The 14680-nt window shown below is 55.4% G+C and overlaps 2 protein-coding genes across 2 annotated transcripts in view; one reads left to right on the forward strand and one right to left on the reverse strand.

Moving 5' to 3' along the window:
- The window catches only part of GRXCR2 (glutaredoxin and cysteine rich domain containing 2), a 67629-nt gene that overhangs the window by 32033 nt on the left and 20916 nt on the right, over positions 1-14680 (forward strand). The window contains exons 12-14 of the mRNA XM_026857983.1: positions 1103-1192; positions 1925-2187; positions 11357-11584. The gene's annotated coding sequence lies outside the window, so the exon portion shown is untranslated. The remainder of the gene's footprint in view (positions 1-1102; positions 1193-1924; positions 2188-11356; positions 11585-14680) is intronic.
- The window catches only part of SH3RF2 (SH3 domain containing ring finger 2), a 38914-nt gene that overhangs the window by 22449 nt on the left and 1785 nt on the right, over positions 1-14680 (reverse strand). The window contains exon 2 of the mRNA XM_026858466.1: positions 497-766. Within this exon, the coding sequence (XP_026714267.1) occupies positions 497-766 (270 nt within the window). The remainder of the gene's footprint in view (positions 1-496; positions 767-14680) is intronic.

The raw sequence follows: 14680 nt of genomic DNA on the forward strand, positions 1-14680 counted from the left end.
TTTGACACTACGGGGACAGCCGACTTTGCTGGGAGGTGCAGTTACTCTCTAACAGAGTAAATGCCAGCTCTGTAGCCTTTGGGGAATAAAGGGAAATGCAGGAAAAGTTCAGGTATTGCTCTGCAGATGTGTGCCTCCACTATGCTGGGGACATTCAGCTGCATCAGTGATGTATCCCCAGACCTGGAAGCAATTTTCTGCGCTATGTCAGTGTCTCTCAGGGGTCTCCTTGGAGTGTTCTGTGCTGAGAAAGACCTGCCACCATCAGCCACTGCTCCTCGGCGGCAGCAGGGCCGAGAGCCCGAGCCGAGGGACTGCAGGTGCTGCTCGGGGCGGGCACTTGCACCCTTCCCTGGATGCCCCTCGTCCTGCACGTCCCCCCCTCCGCCCGCAGGGCAGGCGCGGGGGTCTGAGGGGTTTTGGGCTCCCGGGAGCTGGGGAGTGGCGGAGGACCCTACGTTTAAAGAGGAGAGCCCGGCCCGCGGCGCGGCGGTACCTTGTGGAGCGCCAGGCAGTCCCTGCTGTCGGCCTTGTCCCTGCTCCGCAGGTCGAGGCTGCCGAGCGCTCTGCCAAGCGGCGCGGGCAGGGGCAGCTGCTTGATGACTTGCACGGAGCTGGCTGGGAAGACGCCGCTGATGCCGTTGACCTCCCCCAGGTACCAGTTCTCATCCAGCTGTCGGAGCAGCACGATGATGTCGCCCTTGTTGAACCTCAGCTCCCCGGGGTTGTGCCCTCGGTAGGTGTACAGGGCCTTGGCTCGCGGGACCTGCGGGACGAGAAACAGCCCTTGCAGTCCATCCATGCTTAACAGAGTTCCCCAAAAGCATTCATAATTGTTGGGAAAAACGTAGAGGTCTAAGGCTTACACATGCATTTATTGGGATTAACTACCCACATCCTTCCTTGATGTCTTTTTCTAATGAAGAAAAGCTCCAAAATACTTATGCTAAATTTGTATCAAGATGAAAAGCAGGCTGAACTTGTTTAAGAATATTAAGAAACAATTAACGCCTTAAACTAGTCTTCCCATGGGATCTTACTGCCTGCTGTACGATCTCTAATACAGTGTCTAGTTTAGTGAGCCCAGGTGTTTCTATTTCAGAACAACCGGAGGTCGCTGCCATTGTCCAGCTGACCTGGTGGCCGTCACCTGCAGTGGCCAACGGCCCGCCGAGGAGAGCACAGGAGCGAGGTGAGTGCGGGTTACTGCTCCCCAGTGGTTATGTCCCTGCTTTAACACTGCGTGACCATGGTGTTATTTCAGTCTTTAATCTGGGTTACAGGAAGAGAGGCTTCTTACTGCTATTGTTGTTGCAGTGTAATATAAGAAGAGAAATATACCAAAACCAGAAGAGATGAGGGAACTTTACCATCTTGACTCTCATAAAAATGAAGCTACAAAGTTCACTTAAAATAACCGCTTTGCTGACCTTTATCTATACTAGAAAACTCAATTTAACACACAGTGCAACAGATCATTTAGACGGCTGAATAAACCCCGAGCTGGCCCTGGCCCTGGCGCTGTAAACCCACGCGGTACAGCTTGAGGGCAGCCGGGGGGCTCTTGGGGGGAGGCAGATACGCTGACATTTGCTGTGCCCTGTGTAGCTGTTCTAGATGCGCGTTTGGGGGTCCTGTATGTTAGAAATCAGTGATACTGAAAGGCTCAGACTGGTGTCGAAGACAAGTTGGAGATGCCTTCAGCATGTTTGTGGGACGAGAGTGCTGCAGCCCACACAAGAGCATCCTGGGAGGAGTAAGCAGCCTGTGTTTGCTTACGTTGATTGCCATTTGCAATGTACAGTTGTGTATGAAATGTAAAACCCTGAGTGGTTGTTGGACAGGCAGTTGGACCAGATGGTCGTTGTGGGTCCCTTCCGTCTGAAATTGTTCTCTTCTATCCCTCGTCCCATCACCTCTGCAGACAAGTTAGAACTAGAAGTTGTCAGAACGGATCTCCTCGCTGTGTCTGTGAAGCCCCGATGGCTCCGTGGTGCCGTCCTGGCCCCGGTTCTCGTCCGCATGCAGCATCCCCACCCCCTGCAGACGAGTGCCCGGCCGGTGACGTCCAGCTGGGAACAGCGACCGACACGAGGCGCTCGAAGCGCTGGGCTCTGCTGCAGGAGTGTGCCTCTGGGAGAGATTCCTTCTTTGCTCGAGGCAAACAGTGATTGCTTTCAGTATGAGGTAAGACAGCTGTATATATCCTAAACTATTACCTGAACTGTTAAAGCTGCAGGTATTGCTCTTTCCTTGAATAGCACCAGGTTTTCGGTTTTGATAATATCTTGCATTGTGGTTCATTTTCTTTAATCCCTTTTGATTACCTGTTCTGCTGTTTCTGGCTGTGGGAGCTTCACTGCAATTGCTAGGGACCTGGAAATAAGGGACAGATCCATTTTCTGGTTTCTCTCTGCTTTCCAAGACATGGCCGTGTCTCCTCCAAAGGATTCCTTGGTCCGAGAGGGGAAACTTTGAATTTGGGATGGGAAAGTAGTTTAAGGGTCCCTCCTGTGCTGGTAGAGGAGAGAAAAACCCCAGCGGGTGACTCTGGGGCAGCTCCAGTGCAGGCAGCCACAGCTCTGCACCGCAGCAGGGGGAGTCTGTGCCCTGCCGCGGGGCTGCCTCTCCTCACCCCCAGCCGTGTCTTCCAGACGGAATTTTGAGGGGACAAAACCAAATGCTGAGCTCCATTTCTAGCCCCCTAGCTGGTAGCAGAGCTGCGTGAGCTACATGCCGAGAGGAGGGGAAGCCCGGCCTGTCCCCAGTTCTAGAGCCTTGCTCTGTTTTGAGCAGAGGTGCCGGTGGCCAGGACAGCTGGGGACAAGAGGCTTTTCCAGCTTCTTCTGTGCCAGTCTCTGCAGATCTAGATTGTCCTTCTCCACTTTTTAGGACTTGTAATGTCATGTGTGGGAACTGCAGGAAAAATGTTTGTGTCTGGCAGAGGAGCTCCATCCACGGCCGAGTGCCTCAGGCCCAGGTGCTGGTGGGGCACAGGGCCTTAGTGCTGCTGGCTCTGCAGCTCCTGTGGACAAAATGTGGATGTTTGTCTGTCAGCTGACAAGTGCTGTGGCTTTGTGAGTAGGACCCTGCGTTGCAGTTTTTCCAAGCCATAGTCACCAAACCCCGCTGACCTTCTGGGAGATGGCACTTTTGTACCAGTGACCCACTGAGGCTTTTCCTGTGGAAGGAGGAAAACCCATTTCCCCAGATCCACCCGTGTTGGCGCCCAGGGCTCAGGCAGGATTTCTGCAGAGTTCACCCCATCAGCTGCTTCTGGGAGGTCAGGGAGGTGGAAGGGAGAAACTCAACGTTCGCTTCCTGAAGTGTGGAAAACAGATTTTCCATGGAAATGATTTAGGTAGTGGGAAGAGAACATCTTCCAGCACTCCCAAACACTGATGCTTGGTAGGAAGAAGGAACCAAGAAGAACGTTTTATGTACTGTATTTACTTCAGAGCGTTTACAACAGGAAGCAATTAGTTTAATGTTTAGTTCTAACTCACTCATTTTGTCTCTTAATTTGTGCACTTGGCTTGGTGATGCTGAAAGTATATTGCTGGGAAAAAAAAGAAAATTATGGAAGTGAGGCTCAGGCCAGCTTTGCTCTCCACCAGTCCCCTGGGCTCGTATGGGAAATGGGGACCGTGCCAGTGCCAGGACCACAGAAACTCTGGCTGCAGACCCACGCCTGGACGTACCCACTTCCTCACACGAACGCCAGACTGGGAGCGGAGGAGCACCGGAGGGCCCGTTGAAGGACTCGGACTCCCTGGCGTTAAACAAGGACAAGGAGCACAGAAAGAGACCTCTGACTGCCTCAGGAGCGACCAGAAAACAAACAGGACTCGGGCAAACTGAACGGCTGCACGGCAAAATGAAGCAAAACATAAAAGGCATCCAGAACGAGTTATGGAAATATATTAAAAATAAGAGAAACTCTGAAATGAAATGCATGCCTGTTACTAACTGGGAAAGGTGAACAAGCAACGGGGTGCTGAGAGTCTGGAATATTCTTTTTTCAGCAAGAAGCAGGACTCGGCGGGAGCGCAGGACAGACTGGGCTGGCTGAAACCCTCCGCTGGGCTGGACCCGCCCTTCCCTCCTCTGACCGTGCCCCCACCCTCCGTTCTTCACCTCCTCTGCAGCCTTTCCTCCCGCTTCCGTGCCCTGTCAAATCTCACAGCCCGTTCTGTTTCCAGGTTTCCCTCTAAGCCTGGTTTTCTTTCCTGGTGCCATTTCCTGGAGCTTGCAGTGACCCTGGCATAATGTCACCCCTCCCTGCGGAGAGCGGAGCGCATTCACGCCTTGACATTTGTGGCAGAAGTTTTGTGGATCCAAGTGCATAGCAGTTAATGCTTACGTGCTTCTTTAGCATCCAAAAAATATTTGGAATTTTGGTCTTTTGGGGCATATGTAGTAATTCTGAACACTCACACGGTAACATCCATGGACGTTTTGTCAGGGAATCGTTACGGTGATGGTGGCCCTTGTTCCGTGCCTCTGACCCCCCGCTAAAGCTCCCTGTGCTCGGGGAAGGGCTCGGGGGCTCTGGGGGGGGCTCGGGGGCTCTGGGGCTCCCTGCACTCGGGGCTGGAATCATGCTGGACTGATCCAGCACGTGATGACTGATCTTTTCAAAATCATATGTTCTTTGTAACTGCCCGGATATTTTTTCTAATATTTTAATAGCAAAACCCAATGTAATTTAAACAAAGAGGAGAAGGGTTAAAAAACCCCACAGCAGTGCAAAGCATTTTGTTTTGGAACCAACTGAAATTAACTTGAAATTAAGTTTTTTGAGCTCTTCATCGAAAAAACCTTTCAATTCAATTAATTTTTTATGGCCCAACTCAGTGTTTTTTTTTTTTCCAAGTCTGTTTTTGTTGCTTTTTAAAAAATTTTGTTTGTCTGTTCAGATACTGAGCCAAGAATACCCCATTGATTTCCCAACTTTATTTAGGACATAAACCAAGCCTTTATCTACCCACACGGAGCAGCCAGTGTGGTTTTTACTGTACAGGGCGCTATCCTGCTTTGCAGGCCTTTCACAAAATAAATTGTCAAGCTGAAGTTTTCCGAAGGATGTACATCAAGGTCACTGCTTTTTACTGTGTTCATAAGATGTAGGAAAGACAAAGAAAAGCAACTAAACTGCCCTGCAGCAAACCACCCCGCTGAGGCTGGGGAAGCCGCCAGCTGATCTCTGCTTCTCGCTCCTCCCGGTGCTACAACACGGGCGTAGCTCAAATCTGATTTCTTTCTCAGGCTCTGGCTGGTTTCTGTCCACTCTTGGATGTATAAGATCCTCTGCAAGGCATCTGTTTCACTTTATTTAAAGTAGGTTAATTGCAACGGCAGAAACTGGGGTGCTAATTAAACCAGCGATAAAGACAAGGTGTGCCTGGAGGTAGCTGGCTCCGGGCTGAGGGCAGAGGGAGAGGCTTCCCCGGGCGAGGACGCGGTCCTGGGCGCGGGGTGAGGAGGCACCTGGTTTGTTTTGGTGGATTTTTCTCCCGTTAGCATGTCCAGTTGCTTTTTGTTAATCCAAGGCAGCTTCTTATTTTAGCAGTGTGGTATCGGAGGCAGAATGTCCAGCCAAATAGTGCAAATATTGGGACCCTCCCTACCTGCAGGGTTCAGTGTCTGTCTTTAAATTCAGCTGGTGTTCCCCTGTGAGCTCTGAAATCAGCAGGACGCTGAGCAGAGAAGGCAGAGCCTCAGTACATCCCGTGGCCCGCTGATACCTCCCAGGCTGTGGAGCCGACAGAGGCCAACGGGGCGTTTTGCCGAGACCTTTGGGCCAAGGGCAGTCGGTGCTCGTGGACCCGAACGCGTGTGGTGCTGAGGAAACACTTTTTCCCTGCCTGCGGCCGCTGAAGGGAGCCTTGCCTCTCCCAGGGAAGCCTTTCCCTCTCTCTCTGTTTTCTGGGTGGTTGTAACTTTTTCAACGCTGCCTCTTTTTTTCTGATTTTTTCTTCTGTTATCTTTTCCATCATGCCTGAGTGAGACATGACCCTGCTCTTACCATGCCCCACCCCAAGGTATCTGCGGAGCTGTTGGGAGAGCCCCGGGGAGAGAGCGCAGGCGGTGAGCCCGGGCTGTGGGGCTCCTCTCGCGTCACTGCGCGACGCTGCGCGGTCTCGGGGCGAGGTGCTTTTCTCTCCTTGGCTGCTCCGCCAGCAGGGACCTCAACACCTTGTCCCCATTCTTAGTAGATTTGAGGCCGATAAGGGAGAAAATATTTTTTTTTTTTAAACTATTTTTGGCATTTGGCATCAGCTGTGCTAGGGCAGCCATCCAATACATCTGAGTCTCCCTCCGTACAAAACAAAGAAGCAAATTAAAAATATGTATGTGTGTGTGTGAAGAAGCAATTCAAAGCATCTCTTCATAGCTGGGAGAAATGCACACTATAATTATCTTAAATGAGCTAGTTATAACTTCCTCATTATTGGCAGTGGATTAATGTAAGACCACACACTCATAGCACTGGTATTTTTATAAAATAAGAGAAGAAAAAGAAGTGTGTGAGGCCAGCTGGGGTGGGGCTCACCAGGAAGAGACGTTAAAATTTGTCAAGAAAGGAGGAAAGCGAAGCCAGGGAGCGCAGCGGGGAGGCAGATTTCCGATGGAGGCTGTGAACGCCCATAAACCTTGTCCCAGGCGACTCGGAGCAGCCCGAGGAGCCGCACGGCCCCGCGGTGACACCGTCTCTGCACGAGCGGACTGGGCTGCTGCCCGCGATACCCGGGGGGAGCGTGAGGACGAGGCCGTAACCATCCTGCGCCCGGCGTTCCTTCACCCGTTGCCAAGCAGGACTGGCCGCTATCGACTCCAGCGAGATGCCGCTGGCGGCGCCAGGTGGGATCCTCCTGCTTCCCAGGCGCCCTGACCTCAGCAGCCTCCCCGGCCGCGCCGCGCCGGGCGAGGCAGGGCCTGGCGCGGGAGGGCTGGCCGTGGTGCGGGGTGCCTGGGGAGCCTGGGGAGCCCGGCCCCCACGCGGGCGCCGCGGCACTGTGGGGCTGCCCCGTCTGCAAGAGGCCGACGGACCAGGAACAGAGCCGGGACACGGGAATGGGCTGTGGCGAGCCGGGCCAGCTCTGTCCCCTGGGCAGCCTGAGGGAAGGGAGGTGGTGCAGAGGGGAGCTGTGGTGACCCTCGGCGCATGGCCCACGGGGAGGGCAGCGCAGCTCCATGCTCTGGGCGAGCTCTGCCCTCCCCTCCCACCCCCGGCGCGGCGGGTTTTGTGCAGAAGAGATGGATATCTGCGCTGTGCAGAGGCTGCGATAGTCCTGTAGACACGATTTCTGTAACACGTAACAGCCTCCTTGAGAGGAACAATTTATTTCAAGGATGGTGCCAGGAAAAAGAGAAATCCAGTCCTGGATGTCTTCCAGTTTGATTTTTCTCCCACTGGGTACCACGGGTTCAGTTTGCACATGATTTTTGATGAGTGTTTCATTTGGAGCAGGACAGTTGTCAGTCGGAGGGGACTGGCCCAGGGGTGTGTGGCGCAGGGCAGTGTCAGGGCTGGGACTCACCAGGACTCGCTCCTCAGGGGAATACGTTGAATTGGATCCTGTGAGCTTCCAAACTCCATCGCTCCTGCTCTGCGCCTGGGTAGCAGGGGCCCAAGCACAGCCTCAATACTAAACTACACTGAGGTGCGTGGAAGAACCTCCCACCCAGAAAGCTGCTGCCGTGGAGCAAAGAAGGGTCAGTACGGACGGATGGAGGAAGCTTTTCCTACCAACTCCTTTTGCTTCAAGAACTGCGTGGTGTGACGCGGCGTGTGCAGTGGGTGAGGGCGCGTTTCCCGGCCCAGGATCGACAAGCGAGCGCTAGAGGTGTGCCAGGGTGGCTGAAGAAATGTTTGAGTCTCTTTGCTCTTGACTGTGGCCCAGCGTGACCCATCCATCTCTGCACAGACACCTGCATCTTCAGTGCGGCACCCACGGAAAGAGCCAGAACGTTCGGCGTGTGTGGGAAGTGGAAAGCTCGTGTCCCGGCCCCGCCGGGCAGGCAGGGAGGGGAGCGGGGACGGGACACCCAGCAGCCCCCACAAGCGCAGCGGCGGGTCCTGCCCTGGAGAGCAGCAGTCGGAAGAGGCTGCAGAGCTGAAGGGTGGGGTGATGGCGACAATCCTGTCCCTGCCTCACCTGCGGGGATGGGACCGGGGGCGTGCGGGTGGCTGGCCGGGAGGCAGACAGCGACTCCAGGACAGATCTGAGAGCACAACCCGGGCCACGCTCCCGAGGAGCGGTGATGAACACACCGTGAGCGGAGAGCTGGTTATTATCTACATGCTGACGCCAAAGGACTTGCTGGCTTTCCACAGAGATAATCAATAACAACCGCCATCCATTTTGATTACTAACTTTCTGCGCGCCGCCTTCAGCATCCTGCCGCCGGCTGCCCGCATTCCGGCGGGATGAGTGAGCCCCACATCAGCTCCTTTGTGTGCTCAGCTCGCGCAATTTCAGGGCTCTTTAGGATCCAGTTGGATGAAAAGAGCTATTTGAATGTAAATTAATTGCCATTACAATTCTGTTTTTCTGCTTTTCATCAGAGGAGATAACTTCAGCCTTGTCACAGAGAACAAAACCATCAGAAGTGAACTTGTCAATTCAATCTCTTCATATAATTATATTCTGAGGATTCAGACAGTTGGGTGGTTTCTGCGTTATTTCTCCCCTGAGGTGGATTGCTCCCATCTTCCGAGCGCCAGCAGACTGTGTGCACCAGGGAGAGCCCAGCCCGTCCCCTCCTGCTCACACCAGCACCGGGGCTCACCAGCTCTGCCCAGTTCCCTCCTTCTGGGGGGACTCAGGGCCAGTGCTGGTCGTGGCTGCAGCTGGCAGCTGCCCCGGCCGTGAGCCAGCAGCCTTCCCGGGGAGCTGGAGACAAACTGCACGGGTTTAGCTGGGTTTGGAAAACATCCTCTTAAGTCACAGGTGTAAGTGGGTGTGATTTACAGACTGAGGGGATGCAAAGCAACGGAAGGAGTCTGCAGAGCTGCCGTTAGAGCCTCTCGCTGGGGCTGGTTTCTGTGCTGCTCGGTGGCGATGGCAGCGGTGAACAGGACCCTGCCACCACCTGCTACCACACCCCCGGTGACACGCCACCGCAGCCAGGCTTGTGCCACTTCTGAGCTTCACCTATTGCAGTTCTGGCTTTGTGCTGCAGGGGTGACGTGGAAAACGGGGAGAGGGGTTAAAGAAAACACAGAGCAGCTTCCATGCCGGCGAGGCTGAGCGGCGCTGCACCAGCGCGGGCCGAGGCACGGCCGCGGGAGGGATGCGCCCAGCTGCGTGTCTGTGACGTCCCCGCGGTACCGGGGAGGACGGTGCCCGACTGGGCTTTGCTCTGCCCGTGTGAAACCAACCAACGAGAGGTTGAGGTGGGCAGGAGGAGTGTTGAGGCGCGTGCGGGCCAGGAGCTGGGCCTGAGCATGGTTCGCTCCAGAGCCGGCGGCTCCTCGGCGCAGGCAGGCGGGTGGGCGCCGGCCGAGCAGGGACGGGCCTGGGGAGCTGCTGGGTGAGAGCAGAGGGGGGCGGCTGGCGCGGGGCGCAGCGCGGTGATGCTGCAGCGTCTGCGCCAAACCTTTTCACGCCTCTTCCACTCGTCGCTGCTGCTATCAGATGGTTTTGTCTCTGCTGCAGTCAGCAGTCTTGGGCAGTGGTTAAGTTGTGTGTCATGGTTTTAAGCCACACAGAAAACAACCTGTGTCAGCCCTCGGCGTGCCCGGTCATGATGCTCTGCCTCAGCGCCGCAGTTCTCAGAAGTGGCTGTTTACCGTGCAGGGAGGAAACCTGCGTCCCGCTCCCTCCTCCTGCTGCTCCCGAGCCCTCTCCCTGCTGGTTTAGTGCCCTCCCCGTGCCGGGAAAGGGAGCGAGCTGACGCTGCTGTCACCCTGCGCTGCCAGGCCCGGGCAGCGGGGCCACGGGCACAGAGGGACGGGCGCTCTGTGAGCCGGGGAGGGAGGTGTCTGTGCTGTGTCCCTGCCACTGTTCAGAGCCCCAGGGCCCCGTGCCTTCGGATTGCCCAACAACCCCGTATTTAGTTTTCACATCATTTCAGGGAAGTGCTTCATTAACGATGTTGCATCTCCCCATTAGCCTGCCACCTCCGCTTAGCAGCCATTCTGATGGTGAATTGATGGCTGTCGTGAAGCGATGGCCACCCGCTGGGCCTTGCCTCGGCTGTAGGCCAAGACCAGGGAGGACACTGTCTGCCTGGCCTTGGGTGTCCTCACCTTGCCCAGACCTGGGGCTGGACAGAGGAGCCGCTCTCCCCTTTCTGTACTTCCATTTCCTAGGGGAGACCGACTGACTCTCTAGCCCAGATACACAAGATGAAGGCCAACACGGTTTCCCAACAGGCGAGGCTTGCGTTTTCCTCCCTGCAAAGCCAGTGAGAAATTCTGGGCCCATCAGTTGTGCATGGCCCGTAGGAAACCCTCTTAAAGGGGTTGGATTGCCAAAGAACTCACAGGATCCTAAACTGTGTCCGTGTCCCAGGTTCCCCAGATCGGGGTAAGCTCCAATACCCACTCACTAGCTCCTAGGACAAAGCTTTCTTAAGAAAAGGTCATGGTTCTTTATTCATTTGCCCAGTGCCTTGCACAGCGGGGTCCTGATGCTAAAAGGAGTTTGAATACCTGAAAATTGGCAACAGCAGAACGAAGGGCGGTGTTTCAGTGCAAGCACTGCAGTTTTCCTACAGGGAAGTAGAGGAGAGCAAGACAAGGTGCGGGCAGCAGCGGCGAATGGCCTTGTCCCTGCCGAGGTCCAGCCTCACCTCTCTCAGGACACCTTTTAGCTCCAGCCCTGGTGCACCGTCAGAGCCACCCATGAATGTGCCTCCTCCTCCCCCTTCCCTCCGGAGGGGAAAATTACAAACTCAGGCCAGTAACCAACTTCGTGGGTCTGGGCATGGTGGCCAGCCACCAATGGGGAAACTCTGCGAGAAGAGGAGGACTCTCAGACTTTCAGCCTCCTCGCTGACCGTGATACTTAGCAGGTGAACACACACGCTGAGAAACCCTGTTCTATTCCTGACTTGCCATCTGAGCCTGACTCATTGCCTTGGTAACAAATTAAAACACTTTTATGTGTTTGCAGCTTGGTACATAATTTTGTAAAACCAGGGAAACTGGCTCCTGCTGTTGGCCACGGAGGTCCTTTGGCTCTCCCCCGCCCCGCGGGGTTGCCCGGGAGTGGCCGTGGCGTTGCTGCCGCCCTCAGCACCGAGGGCTTCGCGGGGCAGCGGCGTGCGCCCAGGGTAGCTGCCGGTGACAGTGGCCGGCACCGGCACGGCAGAACCACAAGACTCACCCCTGTGTGTTTTCCAGGCACCGCTAACGGCGTCAGGCAGGGACGGCCGTGCCGCTGCCCTTTGCCGGGTTCCCGAGCCAGGAGCTCTGCTCACCCATCGCGAGCGAGAGGAGAGTTTGTCAGCAACCGAAACGGGCTTGAACATCAGAGGATCACACACCGCCCAGCCCGTGGCAGAGCCGCCCGTCACGCCTGTCCTGCATCGCGGCGCAGCTGGGCCTCTCCCCCTTCATCCCAGCCGAACGGTATTTTTGCTTTAAGCTTTGAACCTGACCTGCCCCTCGTGCCCTGGCCTCCCTCCGACAGAAACAAGGAGCGGCTCAGTCCCGGTGCGTGTGGCACCGGCTCGTCCTCCCGGCTGCAGCAGTGTCTGTCGCAGCTTCCCGCTTCGGTGCTCTTGAATCTGGGGTGGTTGCACCTAAAGCTTGCGGGGTGTGCACTGCCAGGCAGTCTGTATCGAGGTGACGTCGCGCTCTCTTGGTGGTAAATGCAAGTGCTAAAACTGCACGCGAAGGAGAAAAGGCACGCGCCGGTGCTTCTGCGCGAGTGCAGGCCGGCCCTGCAGAAACAATGCTTGGGTCACACTCGTGTCTTTTGGAATGAGACAAACCCTGACGGGATGCGGCTGTGGGGGAGAAACGGGGCAAACCCTTCCTCCCAGAAGGTCATGAGGCCACACAGAATTTTTAGGCAAACAAAGCGGCTTCATTTCCAGTTGATGGACCCTGTGGCACAAGCAGCCACCACCCAGAGCGGCTGCTGGGCAGGAGGCTGCTCTCCCTCTCCGATGGAAAAGGGGGGCACCACCTCCTAGGACAGAGCCGATGTGCCTGTGCAGAGTCCCCGGGCTTGTAGTGTCCCTTCAGCGCTCGCCCAGCCCAAGGTGACACGACACACGCTACGGGGTCATTACTGTGCCTGCACAGGAACTGTTGGGGTGTTTTGGGGGGGGTTGCACAGTGAGTGGGTCAGGAAATGTGGTTTGCCTCCGCTGGGTGCAAACATGAAGGTTGCTTTGAATAAGGTTCCAAAAAGATCCAGCAATCCGAGTCCTGTCTGTCAAATTCAGCAAGGAGTTGGAGATGTTTCTGGAGGAGAAGAAAATACCAAGACGCAGGCACTATATATAGACGTCCGTGTGAAGGTGGCGACGTTGGAGTGCGGTGTATTTTTATCCCAATAGAGGTGTTATCTGTCTATCTCCCATGAAATGCTGGAGGGGGGGTGTTACAGCACTCAGTTCATGCGAAGAGAAAATAGCCGAAGTCACAGTTAAATTTGTGTGGTCTGTGTTTTCCAAAGGCAAGCTGTCATACTCGGAATTTTTCTCCTCTGGCTCACTGCCCTGTATTTGTTGCATGACAAAGTTCATTGTCCAAGTAGCTGTTTAGTGGCCTGGACGGAGTTTTGCCATGTGTAGGGTAGGGTTTAGGTCTGCTCCTCCTGGCAGAAGGGCAGGAGTTCTGTGTGTACCTCAGCGCTCGCGATCTGTCTGCTCTCACCAGCGGTGAGGCCGTGTTTAGCTTCCACTGGGGCTGAAGCCAGATAAGATGCTTCAGCCCAGGACGTAACCACATCTGGCACATGCCAGGGGCGGTTCCGAAGAGTTCAAAGGCTTCAGCGTAGATTATTTACGCATTCACCTCCTAGCAAATCCTTTTATTCTTAAATTCCAGACAGTTTATTATGCGGAGATCCTGAAAATCCAAAGTCTTGTCCTCTCTGTATAGGTGTTAAAGATCTCAGGGGCTGGGCAGAGATCCCGGGAGCAGGCACGGGCAGCGCCAGTGCTCCCGGTGCAGCGCAGCCCGAGCGGCTGCTCCCCCACGGTGCTGGGTCCCGGCACAGGCCCAGCCTGGGCACTGAGACGTGCCCGTGGGCACAAACCCAGCACGTGCCCACCCCCTGTTAGCCCGTAGGAAGTGGGCTCAGAAGTGATCTAAGTGCTAGCGAATAAGGAGTAGTTTGGGATGGGCTGTAACTAGAATATTCCCTGTTTATTAAGGACTGGCTCTGAAATTCCTGACTGAGTATTGTGTTAGTGCTCATTCAGCAGCTCTGCTGGGGCCTGCTTGCACGTCCCTCTCGGGATGATACGAGTTCTTGACTATCTTGGTGACAAGGGGATTTATTTTACATTTTGGTCTTCATGGACGCTCATGCGGATGAAGAGCAAAAAGCTGGCAAGGAAACATCTCTGCTGAGAAGAGAAACTTTGATCAAACTTGTGATTTTTGCAGCTCCCTGAAGTAAAGGAAGTTTATTTATAGAACGGCTTCTTTGGTAAAAACAAAACATGTCCTGTATCCTGCTTTTGATGGCGTATCTGGCTGCGGCGCAGCGTGGGGCACGTTAACCTCATTGCTTTGTAGCACCAAGTGGTGCACGGGTGTTAGTGGTAATTAGCAGCCTGTGCAGATTGGGGCAGGCTTCCCTGGGAGAGCACCCGACCTTCCGCTGCAGCTGCGAGCGAGCGCTGCACCGAGGAGTACCCGGGAGAGCCGCGGCGGTGGGATTAACTGCGGTGGAGCAGGATGGCACGAGGGCTGCTCTCCCTGTGATCCTTGGCCAAACTCATCTGCTCTGCGGGTCCAACCGTTCGGAGGCCTCTGCCCGCCCGGATTACTTCAGATGGATGCCTGGAAACTCACGGCGCAGGGAGAGGACAAGCCATCCCCCTCGCTGGCGCCTCCAGGGGAGCCCTCGCTGCTCAGGGGCCGGGTCGTGGGGTCCGCGTGCACCAGCACCCCCAGAGCCGCGGAGGGACCTCTGGTCCCGCCTGCATGTGTTTAAAACCACCAAAACCAAACCGTGACGAATACGTTGCATTCTTCCCCTTGCAGCCGAGGATTCCAAACTGCTTTATAATTAATTAACTAATTAAGTCTAAGAGCATTTCAGTGTAACGTGTCTTTGCATCCCTTTGTCGGGAGGCGCAGGCAGTCAGCGGCTGTCCTGGCGCTGCGGGAACCGGCCCGTGGCCACAGCCTCTTGCCCGGCGCTCACCAGCTCTGCCGATTCCCAGGAGTTTGCCCTTAAAACGCTTCTGGGAGATGCGACTGGTGGATGTTGCCATCACATAACATCAACAACAAGTTTCTGCCTGCCCCGAGAACTAGTAAAAGACATGTGAAACGGGTGAGAGGCGAGAAAACCAGACGAGCGCATTTGTGGTTTTTTTATCCAGGTGGAGGAACTCCAAACCGTCTCATTCGCAGCCGAGATGCCGCCCGTAGTGGCCGTGGCTGAGAACTGTCGCTGTCGGTTCACGCTCGCACGGACGGCACCGCAGCTCCCCGCAGCCCCCCTGCGTGCGGGCTCGCGGCGAGGGCCCTCGCTGG

Source organism: Athene cunicularia (genome assembly GCF_003259725.1).
Source record: "Athene cunicularia isolate RWA chromosome 13 unlocalized genomic scaffold, athCun1 chr13_part1, whole genome shotgun sequence".
In the NCBI taxonomy this organism is placed as follows: domain Eukaryota; kingdom Metazoa; phylum Chordata; class Aves; order Strigiformes; family Strigidae; genus Athene; species Athene cunicularia.